General features: G+C 42.7%; 1 protein-coding gene across 6 annotated transcripts; it reads left to right on the top strand.

Moving 5' to 3' along the window:
* Positions 1–16998: 16998 nt before the first annotated feature.
* On the top strand, positions 16999–22731 carry LOC100281621 (uncharacterized). Of its 6 annotated transcripts, none has more exons than XM_035960579.1 (5): positions 16999–17382; positions 19464–19545; positions 19663–19732; positions 20835–22030; positions 22101–22731. In XM_035960579.1, exons 4-5 carry the CDS (start codon positions 21035–21037, stop codon positions 22536–22538), a joined length of 1434 nt encoding a protein of 477 aa, XP_035816472.1. In that variant the 5' UTR covers positions 16999–17382; positions 19464–19545; positions 19663–19732; positions 20835–21034; the 3' UTR covers positions 22539–22731. The 6 variants fall into 6 exon arrangements, with proteins under 6 accessions (XP_035816472.1, NP_001358611.1, XP_008651423.1 ...); NM_001371682.2 differs by having other exon boundaries at positions 17199–17382; positions 20852–22030; positions 22101–22686; XM_008653201.3 differs by lacking the exon at positions 16999–17382 and adding an exon at positions 17408–18273 and having other exon boundaries at positions 20852–22030.
* Positions 22732–24307: the final 1576 nt, after the last annotated feature.

Here is a 24307-nt window from a genome sequence, read left to right on the forward strand (position 1 = left end):
TTTTTTCTGGTTCCATCCCTATCTGTGCCGATGTAAACCGTGGTACCAATCTATTCAATTAAACGAACAAAATATAATATTTATAACAAACACTTTTATAATTGTGCCAAAATGAAACATGTAGGTCTACATAATGTAGGAACAAACCACAAAAGATTTGGTTGTAAAAAGCAAAAAAAATAAAAATATACTTTGCCGAGTGTCCAATTTAAGCACTCGGCAAAGCTTGTTTTGTCGAATGTCTGCCGAGTGACACTCGGCAAAGATAACGGTCGTCAGCTATAGACGGCTGCTGATGGCCCTTTGCCGAGTGTCTCTGTTCGTCGAGCGTTTGGCACTCGGCAAAGAAGTCTTTGCCGAGTGTCTCCCTGTGCCGAGTGTTCTGCTCTCGGTAAATATGGTCATTACCGAGAGTAGGACTTTGCCGAGTGCGGCGGTCGGTAAAGACTTTTTTACCGAGTGCCCGAAAAAAGCACTCGGCAAAGAGCCAGATTCAGGTAATGTCACTTCTATTCCGGGTTTCTCGCTAGCCAAAAATAAAAAAACGTGAATGATTCTTTAGAGTGCAAACAAGATATAGAAAAGCTACTGAAAATTAAAAAGATATAAAAATGGTTTTTATGCAAATGACTCTAATAATAATTTAGAAAGTGAAATTTAAAAAAACTCTGCAGATGCTCTTAGACATGTAGCCTATAATTAGACATTGTTTTGGACCGAGACTATATACCTGGCACAAAATATAATGTCTCATGTTGTTTGTGTTGGATTTATTATGGGCTTGGCCCATTTAAATTTAATCAATAAACTTTATGGTGTGTAATTGTGGACAACACTAATAGTACCGTATTGGAATTCCAAGGGTCGTTGGCTTAACTTATATGGTGGGAATTATTCTACTTAATTTGAGAAGTTAAGAAACGAACAAATACGTGCCACAAGTGCGCGCCGCCGCCGCCGGTGGCCGGTTGGGCTGGGCGTGGCGTGGCAGGCAACGAGCAGGCGAGGCATGGTTGTGTTAATTTTTATCACTCATTAACCGCGGGAGTTTCAACTCTGGGTTAAACCTTTCAGATGCCCGTCTCTTGAATAGTCGCATGCGAGACCCTTCCCCTTCACCTTCCCTTCCAGCGATGAAAGGTTAAAGGGGTGAGAACTCCGGTCGCTTGGGTACAAGAGAAGAACTTTCAAAGCCACAATCCAGCCGCAATGATGGGTATTTCCATCTCGTAACTCTGCGCGCACAGAGGAGCGAGCGGGCAGGTGCCTCCGGAAACCTTGCACGGGGAATCGGTAATTAGGTTTTTGGGTAAGGGTAAACATCTTCTTCTTCTTCCTAGCGTCTTCCTCTCGTACGGAATGACAAGAGAAGTTGGACAAGGATCTGGATCCTCGGAGTGCATGGGAGGGTATGATCGTTTCATCTCCTTACCGTTTTACGTTCTCCAGATTATATATGTTTCATATGTTCATCTCTATTGTTTCGTATGTAACCATGAATTTATCCCATCTATTTTGTCATATCATATCATGACATGTCTGATGCCTGTTCATGCTAGTAATATGCCATGTTTGTTTGTTTTAATTTTACAGTCATGCTGTTTATGTTGCTATCTATTTATTTTCAGTTGTTCTGTCATGATACTTGTACCATGTTTATATGCTTATTATATTTATATGATTCATATGCTTTATGTTCTCATGTTCCATATTGTTATGGATATATTTGACATCATGATTTCCATGATTAATTATCTTTTATATGTCATCATCATAATGTTAATTTATGGAATTAAAATAATATAGAAAATGTCTATATTTCTAACAATCCAAAAACCTAATGTTAGGCATTTTTCTGTCAGAGGTTTTGCTGCTGTGTTAAGGCCTGATCCTTTTGATGGTAAAAACTTCTTGATTTGGAAAGCTAAGATGGAATTGTGGCTTACTGCAATGTCTTGTTATCATGCCGCTGAGGGCAAGCCTACCAACTTACCTCCTGAGGATGAGGCTAAGTTTAAGGCTGATGACAACCTCTTTCGAGGAGCAGTGATTAGCGCACTTGATACAAAATTCCAGAAAAGCTATATCATCCTTCCTACAGGGAAAGAGCTGTGGGATGCACTTGTTGGAAAGTTTGGAGTAACTGACGCTGGTAGCGAGTTGTATCTCATGGGGCAGCTGTATGACTACAAGATGGTTGAGAACCGATTTATAGTGGAACAGGCTCATGAGTTTCAGGCACTAGCTAAGGAACTTGAGCTTTTCCTTGTCCTTTGCCTGACAAGTTTGTGGCTGGAGGTATAATCGCCAAGTTGCCAGCTTCTTGGAAGGACTTTGCTACCTCTCTCAAACATAAGAGACAGGAGTTCAATGTGGAAGAGCTCATTGGTACTCTTGATGTTGAGGAAAGGGCTAGAACAAAGGACAATGGAAAATGTGTTGAGACCTCTACTGCTAATGTGGTGCAAAAGAGAAACTTCCGCAAGTTTAACAAGAAGAAAAACCAGAACAAACAAGAGAACACAAATAAACATGTTCAAACAACACAGTTTAAAAAGAAGAAGAACAACAACAAGGGAAAGGGAGGATGCTTTGTTTGTGGCAGTAATCAACATTGGGCTAGAGAGTGCCCTGATCGCAAGTTCACACAAGACAAGAAATCAGCTAATGTTGTAACTATTGAAACTAGAGATGGAACATCTGGGTATGGTAATTTTTTACCTTTGTTCTTTCAGTTTGTAATTCACCTGAATGGTGGGTGGATAGTGGTGCAAATATTCATGTGTGTGCTGATGTCTCTATGTTCTCTTCCTACCAGGTCGGGAGGTCTGGCGCCTTGTTAATGGGAAATGGGTCGTGTGCTCATGTTCTTGGTGTTGGTACGGTCATTCTGAAGTTTACTTCGGGAAAGACGGTGCCATTGAAGAGTGTCCAGCATGTGCCCTCTATCAAGAAGGATCTCGTTAGTGCTTCTATGCTATGTCGAGATGGGTACAAAGTTGTTCTTGAGTCAAATAAAGGTGTTGTGTCGAAACATGGTACTTTTTTGGTAAAGGATATGACTACGGAGGCTTGTTCCACTTATCACTGCATGATGTGTGTAATAAAATGGTGAATTCTGTTAATATTTCTGATGAGTCAGATTTATGGCATTCACGTTTTTGTCATGCAAGCTTTGGCTGTCTTATGCGGTTAGCAAATCTAAATATAATTCCTAAATTTAACTTGGTCAAAAAGTCTAAGTGCCATGTGTGTGTTGAATCAAAACAACCCCGCAAGCCTCACAAGGCTGCTGAGGCGAGGAATTTGGCACCTCTAGAACTTGTTCATTCTCATATGTGCGAGATGAATGGAATTTTGACCAAAGGTGGTAAAAGATACTTTCTCACTTTTATAGATGACTCCACCAGATTATGCTATGTGTATCTCTTAAAGACAAAAGATGAAGCGTTTAATTATTTTAAGACCTATAAAGCTGAAGTTGAGAACCAACTTGAGAGGAAAATAAAACGGTTAAGGTCTGATCGAGGTGGAGAATATTTCTCTAATGTTTTCGATGAGTTCTGCGTGGAACATGGTATTATTCATGAGAGGACACTGCCATTCTCACCACAATCCAATGGGATTGCTAAAAGGAAAACCCGCACTCTAACAGATTTGGTGAATGCCATGTTGAGTACAGCGGGATTATCCAAGGCATGGTGGGGTGAGGCGATTTTGACGGTGTGTCGTGTCCTGAACAGAGTTCCAACAAAGAACAAAGAGATCACACCATTTGAGGAATTAGAAAAGAGAAGATTAAATCTCTCATATTTGCGCACTTGGGGTTGCTTGGCTAAAGTGAATGTGCCAATCAACAAAAATCGTAAACTTGGGCCTAAAACTGTTGATTGTATATTCCTTGGGTACTATTTTCATAGCACTGGATATAGGTTCTTAATTATAAAATCTGATGTGCATGTTGATACTATCATGGAATCAAGAGACGCGATATTTTTTGAGAATGAGTTTCCCATGAAGGATACACCTAGTGATACAAGTCATGAGACTATAATTCCCCATGAGCACGAACTGTCTATTCCTATAGATCATGTTGAGGATCCTCACGTGCACATCCCTGAGGAAGATGACACTATAGTCACTCGAAAGAGCAAGAGACATAGGGTTGCAAAATCCTTTGGTAATGACTTTATAGTGTACCTTGTGGAAGACACACCAACTACCATTAGTGAGGCATATTCCTCTCCTGATGCTAACTTATGGAAGGAAGCAGTAAGTAGTGAGATGGAATCTATTATATCAAATGGAACTTGGGAGGTCGTTGACCGTCCTTATGGTTGTCAACCTATAGGCTGCAAATGGATTTTCAAGAAAAAACTTAGGCCTGATGGTACAATCGAAAGGTACAAGGCAAGGCTTGTGGCCAAAGGATATACCCAAAAAGAGGGTGAAGATTTCTTTGATACCTACTCACCAGTTGCTCGATTGACTACAATTCGCGCATTAATTGCTGTGGCAGCCTCTTATGGTCTTATAATTCATCAGATGGATGTTAAGACAGCTTTCCTAAATGGAGAGTTAGATGAGGAGATCTACATGGATCAGCTAGAAGGATTCATTGTGGATGATCAAGAGAACAAGGTGTGCAGGTTGATAAAATCATTGTATGGCCTAAAACAAGCACCTAAGCAATAGCATGAAAAGTTTGATAATACTCTTACAGTTGCTGGTTTTGCTGTAAATGAAGCTGACACGTGTGTATATTATCGGTATGGTGGGGGTGAGTCTGTTATGCTGTGCCTTTATGTTGATGACATCTTGATCTTTAGATCAAATCTCAATGTGATTGAGGAAGTAAAAAATCTTCTATCGAGCAATTTCGAAATGAAAGATTTGGGAGAAGCTGATATCATTCTAAACATCAAGTTTATTAGAGAAGGTGATGGTGGGGTAACTTCGTTACAATCTCATTATGTGGAAAAAGTATTGAGTCGCTTTGGTTTTAGTGACTGTGATCCTGCTCTAACACCTTATGACCCTAGCATGCTATTGAGAAAGAATCGGAGAATAGCAAGGGATCAATTGACATACTCCCAGATCATTGGGTCGATCATGTACCTTGCAAGTGCAACAAGACCGGACATCTCATATGCTGTGAGTAAGCTGAGTCGGTTTGTGTCAAAACCAGGAGATGATCACTGGCGTGCTCTTGAGAGAGTGTTGCGGTATTTGAAAGGTACTATGACATACAATATTCATTATACTGGAAACCCAAAAGTGCTGGAAGGCTATTATGATGCCAACTGGATTTCTGATGCTGATGAGCTTTATGCCACAAGCGGATATGTGTTTCTGTTTGGAGGTGCCGCTATTTCCTGGAAGTCTTGCAAGCAAACTATCTTAACGAAGTCTACCATGGAAACAAAATTCACAACATTAGACACTGCTGGGGCTGAGGTCGAGTGGCTTCGTGATTTCCTATTGGATTTACCGGTAGTTGAAAAACCGATACCAGCTATTTCCATGAACTGTGACAACCAAACTGTGATTACAAAGGTTAACAGTTCTAGGAATAACATGAAGTCTACAAGGCATGTTAAGAGAAGATTAAAATCAATTAGAAAGCTGAAAAACTCCGGAGTTATAACGGTGGATTATGTCCACACATCGAATAATCTGGCTGATCAATTCACTAAGGGTCTGTCACACAATGTGATAGAAAGTGCATCGAGAGAAATGGGTATGAGACCCATGTGAAATCTACTATAGTGGTAACCTGCTCTATGTGATCGGAGATCCCGGGAAGTAGAGTGGAGAAACGAGCTAGGAGTAGGTTGTGAGGAAAGATCCCTTCCTTAACTCATTTCTGATGCACATCTTTCCTATCTGTAAGGCAGGATGGTATTTACCTTAATGTATTCCAAGAGTCTTATAAAGATGAGATGTTGTCCTACAGAACATCTTCTGAGGAGTACACCTATATGAGTCAGACTGCTGGTCACAGTCTATGGGACTTGGGTAATCCCTAAATACTCATTAAAGGCACTGAAGTGTGACTTATATGCTTCTAAATAGCGAGGATCCCTTTTTGCAGCCTAGTATCATCAAAGGATTTGAGCGAATCTCATCTCGCACAAAACTGTCAATTCAAGGCTTAGTCCATTGTTTAGTTGTGAATGAGTGAAACTCTTATTCTAGATGGATGTTCAACTTAACAGTCTCCATCGAAACACCGGTATATCAAAGGATTGTGATTCTGATACTTCATCATTACAAACCCTAGAGTTTGGCGGGGATTGTTGGATTTATTTTGGGCTTGGCCCATTTAAATTTAATCAATAAACTCTATGGTGTGTAATTGTGGACAATACTAATAGTACCATATTGGAATTCCAAGTGTCGTTGGCTTAAATTATATGGTGGGAATTATTCCACTTAATTTGAGAAGTTAAGAAACGAACAAAGGCGTGCGACATACGCGCACGGGCTCGGGCCGGGCGTGGCGAAGCAGGCAGGCAGGCAGGCGGCGAGCGGGCGAGGCGTGGTGTGGTTGTGTTAATTTTTAGCACTCATTAATCGCGGGAATTTCAACTCCGGGTTAAACCTTTCAGATGCCCGTCTCTTGAATAGCAGCATGCGAGACCCTTCCCCTTCACCTTCCCTTCCAGCGATGAAAGGTTAAAGGGGTGAGAACTCATGTCGCTTGGGTACGAGAGAAGAACTTTCAAAACCACAATCCAGCCGCAACGATGGGTATTTCCATCTCGTAACTCTGCGCGCACAGAGGAGCGAGAGGGCAGGTAACTCCGAAGCCCTTGCCGTTCGAGACCTTGCACGGGGAATCGACAATTAGGTTTTTGGGGAGCGTCTACGCGACTGCCCGAACATCCGTCGTTGTCTTCCTTACGGGTAAACATCTTCTTCTTCTTCCTGGCATCTTCATCTCGTACGGAATGATAAGAGAAGTTGGACAAGGATCTAGATCCTCGGAGCGCATGGGAGGGTATGATCGTTTCATCTCCTTACCGTTTTACGTTCTTCAGATTATATATGTTTTATATGTTCATCTCTACTGTTTCGAAGGTAACCATGAATTTATCTCATATGTTCTGTCATATCATATCATGACATGTCTGATGCCTGTTCATGCTAGTAATATGTCATATCTGTTTGTTTTAATTTTACAGTCATACTATTTATGTTGTTATCTATTTATTTTCAGTTGTTCCGTCATAATGCATGTACCATGTTTATATGCTTATTATATTTATATGATTCATATTCTTGATGTTCTCATGTTTCATATTGTTATGAATATATTTGACATCATGATTTCCATGATTAATTATCTTTTATATGTCATCATCATAATGTTCATTTATAGAATTAAAATTGTTGGGGACTTGTTCTCAAATGCTAAGAATTAAGAACAAGGCAACACAAAAAATGTTAAGTGTTAAGGTCCTTCGTCCTCCATAACGATATATCCCTTCGGGATATAAAGCATCTCGGACGAAGGTTACGAAGGACATACCTTCGTAAGCATAACAACGAAGAATGAAGCATTCACATAAATCATAGAATATGAAATAAACATTTAAATATTGTCATAGAATTATCTCTACTTGTATTAATGAATATAAATGACTTTGAATTACAAATGTACCTTCGGTCCCGCGGAAGGCAAAAGTACAAGCGTGATGTGAAAGCAAATGACAGGTCAGCGTGAACAGTACGGGGGTACTGTTCATCTATTTATAGACACAGGTCGCAGCCTGTGACAAATTACAATTACGCCCCTTGCGAAAGTTTACAGCATTGACTCAGACCTATATGTATAAAAAGGTCATTCTATCTCTATGTCGGTTTAAAACGCCGAAGCTCCATGAAAAGGGACCTTCGGCCATCTCTTGGAGACGACTTCAGCCGAAGCTGCTTCTTCGTGTGAGACCTTCGGCGCACCGAAGCACGACCCCAACAAAAATAATATGGAAAATGCCTATATTTCTAACAGTTTGGGTGTGTTTTATTTTTGAATAGCATTACTGTAGGAGTGACCTATATTTTTTTATTCAATTGAAATTATCATGGATCCAACGGAAATGTTAACAGATAAGTATGATTTCACAGTTCGGGTGTGTTGGTTGCGCCTGAAGCTTAAATGTCAAGAAAGAGCCTTAACTTTTTGAGAATGATGTGAGTTAATAATAGGAAACTAGCTAGTGAGTGCCCTTTGTTTTCACGCACAATGGCCGCCACAGACGACGATTAAACTAGTGACCTGCCGAGGAGAAAGGGGACGATGGCATGGATGATTTGACAAGGTTAGGAGGTAGTGCATCCCTATCTGTCCGGGCTAATGCTACGAAAGCAGCCAAACAATGTGGTTGTGACCTCTTGGAAGCCTGTGGATGCAGTAAGCTATCACAGGAAAAGAGAATGCTATGTACCGTAGCTCATTTCTAGTCTGTACGAACGATTAATATTAGTCTGTAGGGACGATTAATAGTCCTATTTGCTTCAAGTTGGCTCATATAGACATTAAAGAATGAAACCATGCAACCTGACGATTCCTATAGTCCTATTTGTTTAATATCAAGTTTTTGTTGTGGTCTTTGTATCTTATCTTAGAGGGGCTTATTTGGCATGTGTAGGTTTTTTTTTAGGACTAGCTAGTTTGAGAACTCTACTTTTCCAAGGGATTTTTATTTTTTCATGGGAAATTAGTTCATTTTTCCTTTAGAAAATCAAAATCCTTTAAAAAATGTGGTTTTCAAACTAGCCCTTAAAAAAATCTCACAGGAAAAGAGAATGCTAATAATTAATTATTACTACTACGTATCAAATTTCCAGAAAAAACTAATGTACACACCAATAGAAAAATGAGCACAATAGCAATATCTATCAATAAGTTATATGTCACATCTCAGGATTTTCTAATTTTAGTTCTGAATATAAAACACTAAAAAAGAATTATTTTAATATTTGTATTAAGTTTTTCAAGATTAGTTAAGTTTGCGCAAACTTATAGATTAAAAAATTATGGCTTTTCAATTTTTCTAAAATTATTTTTAAGACATTTTGCTTGATGTGATATTTATTGTTGGTTGACTATATGTGGTCAATACGAAGTTCTCAAAACGCGATTAGAACAACTATTCCCTCTTATCTGCATGTCTCTGTCTTGTTTAGTTATCAAATCACTGCTTTCTCGAAGTTAATCTTTTCCTTTGGATCTTCTAAAAAAATTGTTGTCCTCCAAATCACTCCATGTTCATCTTTCGTCAACTTATTTTAAAAATCTTTTTGGGAATTTTCTAGCATTTTTGTATACCTTTTTCCCATTTTCTATGATCGTATTCTGATTTTTAGATTCTCTAAAATACCTTTGCATGAGTTCCAAATATTATATTTTTGTTCTTCATGTTCTAAACTATTTCTAAGAATTTTCCTCAAATTTTCGGATCTTTCGAAATATTTTTAAAATCTCAAATACTAATTCTGGGGTTTTCAAGAATTATCGTAATCTTCATGTTTTAATATCATCATTTTTTTTATCGTGATCTTTGTATTATACATTAAGGGACTAATTTCGCATATATAAGTTTTTAAATCTTTTGTCAAGGCTAATAATTAATGATTACTGTTAGGATTTATGGGCTTGGCCCAATTAAGTTATTCAAATAAATCCCAGGAAAATCTCAAAAGCCCATATAAGTGGATGGCAAAGGGATAGGTGGAACCAATAGCACCATATTGCTAGCTCTTGTGGAGTAGAGCTAACTTAAATATGGAAGCCACACTCACTCACCAAGTCATGGATGAGAGGAGAGAGTGTGGAGAGCCACACGCGCGCGCGCGCTCGCTCGCCTCGCCGGGCCGGGCCGGGGCGGGGCGGGGCGGGGCGGGGCGGGGCGGGGCGAAGGGCGCGGGCGCACGACATGCGCGTGAATGGTCCGCCGAAATCCGGCCCCTCGCCATGCGGGGGCGCGGCTAAGGTTTTTGGGAAGCGTCTTCACGCGACTGCTCGTGATCTTCTGACATCGTCGACCCAGCTGATCCTGGCGCGCGCCAACAATCAGTAAGTCTAATCAGTACGCATCATCTGATTTGGCTTTTATTTCAGTTCTTCTGATTTGGTCATGATTTATATTCGGAATTTAATTTGGAATTTGTCTAATTATTCAACAATCCAAAAATCTTATTGTAGACAATTTCCTAGTTTTTCTATGGCTGCTTTTGCCGACGCGCTGAAGCCAGAAAAGTTTAATGGTATGCACTTTAAGAGATGGCAAGTCAAGGCCACGCTCTGGCTTACTGCTATGAATGTCTTCCATGTTAGTAAAGGCAGACCTGAGGGTCCACTGACTCCTGAACAGGAGAAAGAGTACGACCATGCCAATACTATGTTCACGGGAGCCGTTCTTAGCGCCCTTGTTGACCGTCTGGTTGATGCGAATATGCAGTACACAGACGGGAAAGAGTTGTGGGATGCACTTACTACTAAGTATGGTGCATCAGATGCTGGCAGTGACCTGTATATCATGGAGAGCTTTCATGATTATAAGATGGTTGATAATCGCTCTATTGTAGAGCAAGCTCATGAAATACAGTGTATAGCCAAGGAGCTCGACCACCTTAAGATAGTCCTTCCTGACCGATTTGTGGCCGGATGCATTATTGCAAAGTTGCCTTCTACATGGAGGAACTTCGCCACAGCTCTGAAACATAAGAGACAGGAGATATCAGTTGAAAATCTGATAGCGTCTCTGGATGTTGAGGAGAAAGCTCGGGCTAAGGACACGGGATCTAAAGGAGGCGAGGGCCACTCCAGCGCCAACATGGTTCAGAAGAACCACAACAAGGGCAAAGGAAAGCCAAAATCTAACAAGCCCAACAAAACTACCAACTTCAAGAAGAAGAAGAACAAGGCTGAATTGACATGTTTCGCATGTGGCGAGGCGGGTCATTTTGCCAAGGATTGTCCCGATCGAGCGGATCGCCGTGGCAAAAAGGGCAATGTCAACACAGTGGTCGCTAGCAATGAGGAAGACAAAGGGTATGGTAATTTACCTTTCATCTTCTCAGTATTTCAATCACCTAGCTGGTGGCTTGATACTGGTGCTAATGTTCATGTGTGTTCTGACATCAACTTGTTCTCTTCTTATCAGGGCGCCCGGGATTCTTCCGTGCTAATGGGGAATGGGTCACATGCTTCTGTTCATGGCACTGGCACGGTGGATCTGAAGTTTACTTCGGGAAAGATCGTGCAGCTGAAGAACGTGCATCATGTCCCTTCTATACACAAGAATCTCGTTAGCGGAACCCTTCTATGTAGAGATGGGTTCAAGGTAGTTTTAGAGTCCAATAAATTAGTTGTGTCCAAGTCTGGACAATTTATTGGTAAAGGCTATGATTGCGGAGGCTTGTTCCGCTTTTCTTTGTTAGATTTCAATAATAAGTCTGTGAACCATATTTGTGCTAATGTTGATGATCTTGCGAGTATTTGGCATTCTCGTTTGTGTCATATTAATTTTGGCTCTATGTCTCGGCTTGCAACCATGAGTTTAATTCCGAATATCACCATAGTCAAAGGTTCTAAGTGCCATAGTTGTGTGCAGTCGAAGCAACCTCGAAAGCCTCATAAGGCTGCTGAGGAGAGACACTTGGCACCGCTAGAACTCATACATTCTGATCTTTGTGAGATGAATGGTGTGTTGACAAAAGGTGGTAAGAGATACTTCATGACATTGATTGATGATGCGTCTAGATTTTGCTATGTATACTTGCTTAAAACTAAAGATGAGGCTTTAGACTACTTTAAAATCTATAAGGCTGAGGTTGAAAACCAACTAGAGAGAAAGATCAAACGTCTTAGATCAGATCGTGGTGGTGAGTTCTTTCCCAAAGTCTTTGACGATTTCTGTGCAGAACATGGCATTATTCATGAAAGGACTCCTCCCTATTCACCCGAGTCAAACGGGATTGCTGAAAGGAAAAACCGTACGTTGACTGACCTGGTGAATGCCATGTTAGACACTTCTGGTTTATCTAAGGCATGGTGGGGGGAGGCAGTCCTGACTTCATGTCATGTTCTGAATAGAATTCCTATGGGCAAAGAAGAGAAAACCCCTTATGAGAAGTGGGTTGGGAGAAAACCATCACTTTCATACTTGCGCACTTGGGGGTGCATGGCGAAAGTCAATGTACCAATTAATAAAAAGCGCAAGCTTGGTCCAAGGACAGTGGATTGTGTCTTTCTTGGATATGCTTCGTGTAGCATAGCTTATAGATTTTTAGTAGTTAAATCTGAAGTTCCTGATGTGTATGTTGATACTATTATGGAATCACGTGATGCTACTTTCTTTGAGCATATATTTCCAATGAAAGACATTCATAGCAATTCTAGATACTCTTCTGAGATAATTCCTGAACATAATACACCTATTGAGAGTTTTGAACAGCCACATGAAATTGTCCTAGAGGAGGATGACAATGATGCTCCTAAAAGGAGCAAGAGACAAAGGGTTGAAAAATCCTTTGGTAATGATTTCATTGTGTACCTTGTGGACGATACTCCTACTACCATTGCAGAAGCATTTGCATCTCCAGATGCAGATGATTGGAAAGAAGCAGTTCATAATGAGATGGACTCTATTCTTTCAAATGGTACGTGGGAAGTCACTGATCGACCCTATGGATGCAAACCCGTGGGTTGTAAGTGGGTGTTTAAAAAGAAGCTCAAGCCTGATGGTACAATTGAAAAGTACAAGGCTAGGCTTGTGGCTAAAGGCTATACTCAGAAAGAAGGAGAAGACTTCTTTGATACTTACTCACCTGTTGCTAGAATGACCACTATTCGAGTACTACTTTCTTTGGCTGCCTCGTATGGTCTCCTTGTTCATCAGATGGATGTAAAGACAGCTTTTCTTAATGGAGAGCTGGACGAGGAAATCTATATGGAACAACCTGATGGATTTGTAGTAAAGGGTCAAGAAAGCAAGGTGTGCAAGTTATTGAAATCTTTGTATGGTCTGAAGCAAGCACCAAAGCAGTGGCATGAGAAGTTTGACACTACTCTAACGTCTGCAGGCTTTGCCATTAATGAGGCAGACAGGTGTGTATATTATCGCTGTGGTGGGGGCGAAGGAGTTATATTGTGCTTATATGTTGATGATATATTGATATTTGGCACAAACATTGATGTGATCAATGAAGTCAAGTCTTTTCTATCAAAGAGTTTTGATATGAAAGATCTGGGAGAAGCTGATGTGATTCTAAACATCAAGCTGATTAAGGCAGATGGTGGGATTACTCTCTCGCAATCTCACTATGTTGAAAAGGTTTTGAAGCGATTTGGCTTCTCTGAGTGCAAACCTTCTTCAACACCTTATGATCCCAGTGTGACACTGCGAAAGAACAAGAGAATTGGTTTAGACCAATTGAGATACTCTCAGATTGTCGGTTCACTCATGTATCTTGCTGGTGCAACAAGGCCCGATATCTCGTTTGCTGTGAGCAAATTGAGTAGGTTCATGTCAAACCCCGGGACTGATCATTGGCATGCACTTGAGCGGGTTATGCGCTACCTGCAAGGTACAATGAGTTATGGAATTCACTATTCTGGTCAGCATGCAGTACTTGAAGGATATAGAGATTCGAACTGGATATCTGATGCAGACGAGCTTTATGCCACCAGTGGTTATGTCTTTACTATTGGTGGAGGTGCGGTATCATGGAGGTCATGCAAGCAGACCATTTTGACGAGGTCAACCATGGAAGCCGAGCTAGCTGCACTTGACACAGCAACCGTTGAGGCAGAATGGTTGCGTGAACTCTTGATGGACTTGCCGGTGGTTGAGAAACCAATACCAGCTATCCTTATGAACTGTGACAATCAGACAGTGATTGCTAAAGTGACGAGTTCTAAGGATAATGGAAAGTCATCAAGACATGTCAAAAGACGATTGAAGTCTGTCAGAAAGTTGAGAAACTCCGGAGTTATAAGTGTGACTTATATTTCAACAGATAAGAATCTGGCAGATCCTTTTACCAAGGGACTACCACGTAATGTGATAGAAATCGCATCGAGAGAGATGGGTATGAGACCCGAATAAAGTTGCCATGGTGGAAACCCAGTCTATGTGATCGGAGATCCCGTGAATTAGGTCCTGGGAAGAACAAGCCATTGGTGAACTGAGGAGAGTAACCTTTGACCCTATCTAAGTAAAGATGCAATACTCTCAAATGCTGTAAGGCAGGTTGGCTTTGTGCCTTAATGTGTTCTGTTGGCTTGTATTAGCGAAGATGTTGTCCTGCAGAACATTCTTGAAAGAACACACCTATATGAGTTAGACTGTCTAACGTCGCAGTCTATGAGATCTGGGTGATCTCTAGTAAACTCATGAAGAGACCTTGGAGTACGACGTATATGCTCCACCCGAGAAGGGGACTACTGGTAGCCAAGTACTAGTCATGACTTCAAGTGAAACCCATTCACGCAAAACTTGCAATTCAAGGCATAGTCCATTGTCCAAGTTGTGGGTTGGTGTAACTTGGAGTTCTAGGCGGAAGTTCAACTTAACAGTCTCTGCTGAAAAACTAGTATATTAAACAGTAGTGAACAGTGGCGAAAACTGCAGATGGGCATTTGAGATCTGGTGGGGGATTGTTAGGATTTATGGGCTTGGCCCAATTAAGTTATTCAAATAAATCCCAGGAAAATCTCAAAAGCCCATATAAGTGGATGGCAAAGGGATAGGTGGAACCAATAGCACCATATTGCTAGCTCTTGTGGAGTAGAGCTAACTTAAATATGGAAGCCACACTCACTCACCAAGTCATGGATGAGAGGAGAGAGTGTGGAGAGCCACACGCGCGCGCGCGCTCGCTCGCCTCGCCTCGCCTGGCCTGGCCTGGCCGGGCCGGGCCGGGGCGGGGCGAGGCGGGGCGAAGGGCGCGGGCGCACGACATGCGCGTGAATGGTCCGCCGAAATCCGGCCCCTCGCCTTGCGGGGGCGCGGCTACCTTTTGCCGTTTGATTTTTTGGTTTCTTGGCTGTTACGCTTATCCTAACCGATCCCTATAAAATCTCAACTGATTGCGAGATTTTCGTGGGCGGATAAGCACTGGGGTCGCGGACTCGGCCCTATAAAAGGAGCCCGGCAGCCAGCCTCCAAATCATCCCAGATCCCAGTTCGCTTTCGCCTCTCTTCATAGCTGAGCCGCCTTTTAGTTCCCTTCGTCCCGACCGCAGAGGTGCATCTGCGATCAGGAGAGCAGGTCTCCGGAACCCTTCGTCTTCTAGATCCTGCACCGGGAGAGGGCGAATAAGGTTTTTGGGAAGCGTCTTCACGCGACTGCTCGTGATCTTCTGACATCGTCGACCCAGCTGATCCTGGCGCGCGCCAACAATCAGTAAGTCTAATCAGTACGCATCATCTGATTTGGCTTTTATTTCAGTTCTTCTGATTTGGTCATGATTTATATTCGGAATTTAATTTGGAATTTGTCTAATTATTCAACAATTACTACCACGTATAAAATGTCCAATAAAAACTGAAGTACCCACCAATAGAAAAATGACCACAATAGCAATATCTATCAATAAGTTGTACGTATCAAATGCCTAAAAAAGAAATTCAAGTACTGACAACTGAAATTGGATTACCAGTAGTTGAGCTCAAATTTATTTTGACGCATTTTGTTGAAAAATAGATTAGTTTATTACATGTCTTCATAATTAATATTTGGAAGCATCTTCATTTATAGTGAATACATCCCTTGCTCATGGTTAATTTCTGGCTAATTAACGAGTGGGATATTTTCACACGCTAGCTAGTATATATAGCTACTGATTATTATATTTCTAACGAGTGGGATATTTTCACACGGTAGCAATTTCTAAAAAAGTACACAATTTGGACAGAACAAATATTGTAAACACTAGTGTGTGTGGTTTTTAGATACATTTATTTACAGGAGCAGGTATATATATAGCAGCGCCTGAAACTTGATTTTTAGATACAGGTGACACAAGCAATTGCCCCCATAAAAATAGCATTCATGCAAATAAAAGTAAAAAAAACTTAACAAAACCCCAGGAATAGTTCACTAACTATTTTCCAGGGCATAAGAACCCAGCCGTATTAATAGGGGCAAGTTTATTAAGTCCATGACCTTAAATCTTGATTTCTAAAGGAGAGTCAAGACAAAAAAAAACAATAGTTTTTAAATGAACTGATAAGTAACACCACGCCCCCAAAGCTAGCTATGGTGTACACAATATCAGATCAAGAAAATCGTCCATATAGTAAAAAAAGTGAACAATAGATCCTTTCATGGAGTTGTAAAGATGAGTAAAATATGGAATGTTTGATTAGAAATGAATGATATATGGAACTGATAGCACCTTACCCGTCCACACCTCGCAATCATACACACATGGTCCCAAAGTTGTTTTTTTATGAGAGAGTAGCGCTCCTCTAAAAGTTCATATATTCATGTAAAAGATATAGATTTTACTCGATCGTACTTGAACAATTGACGTGTGGAGCGAGGTGCGCGAATGACGAACGCGCTTTAATGATCTGCTCTCTCGCTCAAGGACGTACTCTACAGCTACGCTACTTTAGCAAAAAGGACTAATCCAATCCACCCATAGCAATAAAAAGAACATCTGTAGTAATCCAGGGGCAATCAAAGGGATATATGCGTACTTTTGAAAGTTAATTGTATGGCAGAAAAAAAAAGGTATGGTCGGCACGACCGACTCAATTTAACTGAGGTATATGTATTTGATATTGAAAACTTTATTACATAAATTTAGTAAAATTTAGGAGAGATAAAGTGACCCATTTTCTAATACAGTGTAGAAGAATTAGAAGAATGGAAAGCAGACCATGCATGCAACACATAGTTTTCTCGTGGATCCATATAACCATGCTGCTTTTCTTCTTCCTGGCCTAGTAGCTATTAAGGGATGGATGGAGGTACCGAGTGCAATAATACACAATCCTCCGCCGACTTGTGGGGCCATGAAGATCCTGGCCTTCTCTCTTTCTCATGATACATTTCGCCCAACAACATGTGAGAGCGAGCGAGAGGTATTATTTTGAGGGAGGGAGTTCCCTTTCTCTGCTCTGGCCTCCATGCATATAACTTGCTCAGCAGGCCTAGTTCTCGCAGTCGGATCCTCATACTGCAAGAACCCTCTCTCTCTCTCTCTCTCTCTCTCTCTCTCTCTCTCTCTCTCTCTCTCTCTCTCTCTCTCTCTCTCTCTCTCTCTCATCTTTCTCTCTCAAGACACACAAAAGGAAGAAGGGAGCCTCCAAGCAGACCCCTGCTGTATAGCTGCTGCAGCATGCGCGAATCCTAACTGAGGTAAGCTTCCATGTGCGCGCCCGCCTGCTGCTTCTCGATCACCATGCATGTTGCTTCCAGATCCATGGCGTGTTTATTACGGGGGTGATGTATCAACGCCACGCACCATGATCACGGCTAGCTAGCTCCCCAAGCAAGTTCTGTATGCTAAAAGGGGCGTAGCAAGATGGATTTTAATTTCTCGGCAACTTCAATTTCGCAAAAAACAAGCACACGCGGATTTTTAATGCTCATTAGCTAGCTGCCACACAGCCGAAGACACGCGTTCATCTATACAATTTTTTTTTGCCTTTTTTCTGTCCATTATTCATCGAGAATTCTCAGTAGAAGAATTATTATTAGCTGTTGATCCATTGAATACTACCTGTACCAGTTTCGCCATGGCACCAGACCAGACCACAGCTGCATGCGAGGAGCATTAAATCCCTGCATGGTCCAACAATTCCATCATGATATACACCAACCCCGCCTCTCTCACTTGCAATGAACCTGGCATCTTCCGTGCATGCATTACATGTCATGATGCTAGAGCTGCACTTGACGTTGATTTCAGTCCACGTCGTCGTGTCCCTCTGGTTGAGGGCCTCATTCATCAGTATTATTTCAAAAGGAAACGTGTGACTGTAGCTAGTGTTGGTATATATATGCTTGAAAGCAAGCCAAACAAAATTCATCCATATTTGCAAGTGCCAGCTCCAGCTATTCATGGCAAGCCTGCATGTATAAATATAATATAGACACTGGGGTCATGCCAAGTTGCCAACATCGTCTTGTTCAGAAAAAAAATAAAAATAAAGAGTGAGCAGAAAGGAGAGAGAGGAGGACCAGCGAGCAACAACCAGTGCTGCGTGTCTGGTGGAGCCTTGTGGGCTGTGAGGCCTGCTGCTTGAGGTGAGCTACTAGTTAGCACTTTTACATCTGAAAGCAGCTAGTACAGGGTATTAGTGCCATCACCACTGTTTGTCCTCCTGCCTTTCCATCTCTCTCTCTCTCTCTCTCTCTACATGTTTATGCTACAAGCTGGAGTTTGGTGCATGATGAGGCTTCCAGGGACATGAGTTGCATGGAGGTCCCATGTGTCTTCCCGGCCTAACACCTTAATGCTTTGGACACTGGGGAGATGCTAGCCAGTTGCTAGGAGGTGCACAAGCACAAAACTGACTTCACCAGATTTCAGGGATCCCAGCTCCTAGAAATCTTGCACTACCTACAGGGATATTTGTTTATTTTCACCATCAACCAGGTAGCACACAGCATCTATCCCTCGAAGAAAATCTAGATTACCTTATCCTGGATTTTTCTGCCTCCTTGAAAAGCTGCCCTGATCTGCCACTCACAACTTTGTCACTAATGTGGCCAGCACCCTGTCTCTGTATTGGATTATCGACATCTATGTGTGTTGTGTGGTCTGGGCGCAGGTCACATCATCAGCACAAGGTGAGTCAGCCTAATCAATCCACAAGACCCCCTTAAAACGCAATCATATGCATGCGTGACTCTAGTTGTGAAGTCACGCTTGCATAAACTCCAAACAAACAAGTGCGTACAAGAAACATCTCAATAATATACGACCCTCTTTCCCGAAGATATTACGAAGGCGAAAGCACAGAGCTAGGGGGGGTAGGATGGGCTATGGGGCTCACCCAAAGCTAGCTATCAAGAAAGAGCACGCCACACACACACACACACACACAATGGGATGTGTGGTCCTGAAAGCTCCTCTCTTCCTAGAGTATATATATTGGAAGTGGCCGATGAGAAGGTCCACATCTCTGTCACCTCACAATTTTCCATGGGATTGATTGAGGTCCAGCTTTTTAGCTGGCAGGTCTTAAGGTTTCAGAGTTTTTCCTTTCAATTTATCAAGGTACCAATCCACTTTTACCATGATACAGAGCATCTGTTTTGCTGCAAGAGAAAGCTTTTCTTGAGTTTTGGAGGTTTTGAACAATTTACTGGCATTTTTGTAGTTGTGCTTTTATCATGTTTCTTTTTTTTTTTGATGCCGCTCTTGATTCAAAGCCGACTGGCAATTCAGCTATAGCTGGCAGTAGAATAAGTGATCTTATGTTATTTACCAGGACTAGGCCAACAATACATCGCAATGAAGTACATGAAGCTCGGTTCAAAACCTGATACGTTCTATACCGAAGAAGCAGTCAGGTAACTACTGTCAAGTAGGATGTTGCATTTCGTAAGGAAATTATGAGATTTGTTCCTCATCAAGTCAAATGCGTTGCTAAAAAACTGATAGTTTTGAATTGTTATGGCTTGTCACAGGTCAGTCGTATCAGACATACCCGCCGATCTCATTATCCATGTAAATAACACCAAGTATCAGCTACACAAGGTACATAGTGATGTTTTTCTTCCATTTAAATGCAAAAAAAAGGTGATCATCGTCTTCTTTCACGAAACACTCTCATACATTCTCTCGTGTAGTGCTAATCAATTACTTCATGGTTTCGAGACAGATATGCATTTTTCTTCTTACCGGTGACCAAAAAGTAGCTTTTAGGATCTTGTAAGTCAACTGAAATACCCATATATCAATCCGATGCTCTACGCTGAAAGCACAAAGTTGATTGAGAAAAACATATTCCTGTCAATCAACAGCAGTTGCAGCCACTTGTAAAGGCTTAGAGATTTAACTTTACAAAAAACAACTCCAGATAATTATCTAATAGTTCATCGCTTCACATGTTACCAATTTCTTTCCATGCGCATTGTCACGGATCTCATGATGCTATGAACAGAGGCACCTTTACTACTAAGTCGCCGCTCGCAATGATTAGCGCGTATCAAAGCCTAATGATGGCATCAGACTATATAATTCTATCTTTGTTTATGCTAGTAACTAATAAAAATGGTCAATGAAGAAGGAATCTGGGTTTGGTTCATAGGCCTAAGGATCTGCTTTGGCAGGATTGTCATAGTTCACATGCTGAACCAGACACGCAGCCGGCTTTTTCAGATACACGCTTCAAAAGCTTGTTCTGAATAATAACATGGCAACAACCTAGCGAGTCGGAATTGATTGTGCAGCTCTTTAATAGCTTTTCATCAGGTGGTTAGTTTATTGGCAAATTTGTAAAGTGATCAAGTGGTGAAATCTATGCATGGTGTGCTTCTGCTAGGCTAGTTTCAAGGGTTGGTATTTTTTTATATTTTTTCTACTAAGCAAAGAGTTCTGGTGAACTCGATTTGAAACTATTTTGACAGATCTGCTTATGTATCACTTTTACATTTGAAATGGCGGTTAACCTGTGTCAAGAGTTATGAAGTTGTTTTCATTTTGTTGGTTCTACATTATTTGCAGCTGAAATTCTCTGTCTCTGACGACATTATTTACAAACAAAGTATATGCGAACGTTACTTCGTCCTAGTATAGTAGGGTGGTGACGACAAAGAAGCGAGTTTTCCATTTCCAATGTCCAGCCTCTTGATTTCAGGTGTTGTTTACCTGTAGTTCCCACTGCTCCTCAAGTGCGGCCTCCTGCAGCGCCTCTGCTCCGACACCGACGACGGCGATGAGGAGCCGGTGCCCGTGGCGCTGCACGACATCCCTGGCGGCGAGCAGGCCTTTGAGCTGTGCGCCAAGTTCTGCTACGGCATCTCCATCAGCATCAGCGCCGGGAACCTGGTGCCCGCGATGCTGGCGGCGCGCTTCCTCCGGATGACGGAGGCCGTCGCCAAGGGCAACCTGGTGGCCAAGCTCGAGACCTTCTTCGACTCCTGCGTCCTGCAGGGCTGGAAGGACTCGGTCGCCGCGCTGCAGGCCGCGTGGCGGATCTCCGGCTGGAACGAGAGCCGCATCGTACAGCCCTGCATCGACTCCATCGTCGAGAAGATCCTCCTGCCACCGTCCAAGGTCACGTGGTCCTACACGTACACGAGGCCAGGGTACAACAGCACGAGGAAACCCCACCAGTCCGTCCCCAAGGACTGGTGGACGGAGGACATCTCCGACCTGGACATCGAGGTCTTCCGCTCCGTCATCTCCACCGTGCGCGCGTCGCGGCTGCTCCCACCGCCGCTCATCGGCGAGGCGCTGCACGTCTACGCGTGCAAGCACCTCGTCGACCCGCTCCACGTTGCCAGCGACGCAGGACTGACCGCCAACGGCGTCCTCCACCAGCCGCCGCAGAGCTCAGACGACGGCGAGGAGAAGCTGGTGGCCATGCAGCGCCGCGTGCTCGAGTCCATCGTCACCATGGTCCCGGGCGAGCCGGGGTCGGTCACCGGCCGCTTCCTACTAAGGCTGCTGCGGGTGGCCAACTACGTCAGCGCGTCGTCGTCCACGCGCGCGCAGCTGATCCGGCAGGCCGGCTCCCAGCTCGACGAGGCCAGGGCGGCGGACCTGCTCATCCCGCTGCCATCGGACCCGCACGCGTACGACGTCGGCACGGCGGAGGCCGTGCTCGAGCACTTCCTGGCCCAGTTCCAGCGGCCCGCGCCGACCGACGAGCGGCGTCGGATGAGCGCCGCCATGGAGAAGGTCGCCAGGATCTTCGACGAGTACCTGCGGACCATCGCGCTGGACCGCAGCTTCCCTGTCGGCAAGTTCGTTGACCTCGTCGAATGCTTGCCGGACATCGCCCGCAGTGACCACGACGGCCTCTACTACGCCATCGACATCTATCTCAAGGTCAGAAAGCTCCAAGATCGGAACATCTGTCATGGATTTGAGTTGATGGATATATTACGATGGCGAGCAGGAGCACCCGGAGCTGAGCAAGGCGGATAAGAAGCGGTTGTGCCGGCTGATAGACTGCAGGAAGCTGTCGCCAGACGTGCGGGCGCAGGCGATAGCCAACGACCGGATGCCACTGCGCACCATTGTACAGCTTCTCTTCGTCGAGCAGGAGCGGACCATCGGTGCAGCCGCCGGCAGCCATGCTGCTTCCGGTGGCGCCGCAGATCGGGCCTCCGTCGGTGTTATCTCCCAGCTCGCGGCGGGAACCAAAGATGAAGAACCAGCCTCGTCTGCTGGCCACAAGTCAGACGTGCACAGACCACGCCGGGACCATGCCCGGGTAGCCGATGGAGCCTCTGCCATGGCGAGGTCGCTGTCGGCGTCAACCAAGACTCCACCGGCAGCGAGGAAGGAGAGGACGCCGGAGGAGACGGGGAGCAGGATGAGGAACAAGCAGTGAAGCCCAGTGCACAATTTGTTCATACTTGTGATTCTTGATTATATTTTTTTTATTTCAGTGCATCCCATTTTTGGTGGGAGATGTAAGAGGTAGATTTTTGTAATTAAAATGGATAAGGAGTTAATAAGTGGCTACGTGCAGTCATGCTCATATAATCTAGGGTAGCTCACCGATGAACAAAGGTTCGTGTTCATCACATTCTTCCTCCGGCAGAACTTATGTTTGCCCATGCATCGGCAGCCTACGAAAAATCAGCCAATTTAACGAACTTTGAACAAATAAGTGTATTTTTAGATCCATTAGCTGCTAGCAACTTTGATCGATCTAACACTAGTACAGAGAAGTTTTATAGCGTGGCAGTCATAGAACTATTTGCACAGTTTTTTTTCCAGTGCCGCCAGTGCTAGAGCTAGTGGAAATCGACATTTTCACTCACGGTTGTTTAGAGCAACATGGAATTAAATTCTATCTTACATTTATATACATCAAAGTCTTTTGTTTACAACCATATATGCTTCATACATTTTATACATCAAAAGTTTTCACCTATGCTCTAATAATTATCTCGTCTAAGAGATAGTCTACTAACTTATGTTATTATTCTAAACTTTGGCCCTTCAGTGGAATGATCTCTTTCAATATGAATGTGCATAGGTCTTCAATTATACCATATAATGCACCTTCGGTCAAGTTCTCCGGCTTTCCTTGTTGAAACTCCTGTAAAGGAAGCTTATAAACATCATCTATTCACACTCAATAACACATTTGAATCTTTAATGACATAAATAAAACATAACTATTACTAATAATACCGTGCAAGGGTTTGTGATGTATCGTTCGTTCACTCTCATGAACTCGCACGCATAGAACCCATATAGGACTTATCCTTATGGTTTCTTATGGCACTACATAACAAGAGATTGGTTATTTAGTTACAACATTGTGTATGATATGTATCATAAATTTACATACTTACCGGCTAGTTATGATGGATGTCTAGTGGCACACATTTTTTAGACGTGTCATGCTTTCCACCTTTCCACTTATAGTACCTAAATGCTATGTGATCTCAAATAGAATCTTCATGTTATTTTAAAATTCTCAGCGATATAAGTATGCATGCATAGAAAAGCTTATAGCTCTAAGATATTAAGAAATTTCGCATAGGTCGAAGGGTCGTAGTTCAAGGAGTCGAGCACCAGCACCTTGCCAACCTTAGGATAAATGAGGAAGCATATCCAGTGGTCCCTATACAAATAAAATTTGTGATGCATGTGTATTAATATTATTAATTTTATTTATACAAAATCACACTTACTTAAAGTTGTACGGGCCATTATGGCTTCCCTGTCTTGAAGTTGAAGCATTGTGTTTGCTATGTAGGTGGCGAATCTTGCATCGAAATCCTTCTTCATAACCTTTAGACGCTCCTCAACTTCTTTGTCCGTCTTTCCCTTTAACTCTTCATTGTCTTTTCTGATTCTGAAAGTGTGGCTTTCCTCTGATATCAGTATTGGGTTGAGATACCCATTCCTTTTACCGGCACTAGCATCGAGCTTGGTACCGTAAAGGATCTCCTGTTGATCATGTTGCATTCTGGAAGTCACACGTGCATGTCAGATATTGAAATATTATACAACTCACTAATAATAACACATATATGTGGAAGTATGAGCAACACTTACAATGCAAACACTGTCACAAGTTGCACGTCGAGTCTCTGAAGGTTCATCATTAATCACATGTCCTCGAATGCAAAGGCCTTTTGA

The sequence above is a fragment of the Zea mays genome, chromosome 7, assembly GCF_902167145.1.
Source record: "Zea mays cultivar B73 chromosome 7, Zm-B73-REFERENCE-NAM-5.0, whole genome shotgun sequence".
NCBI classification, from domain to species: Eukaryota; Viridiplantae; Streptophyta; class Magnoliopsida; order Poales; family Poaceae; genus Zea; species Zea mays.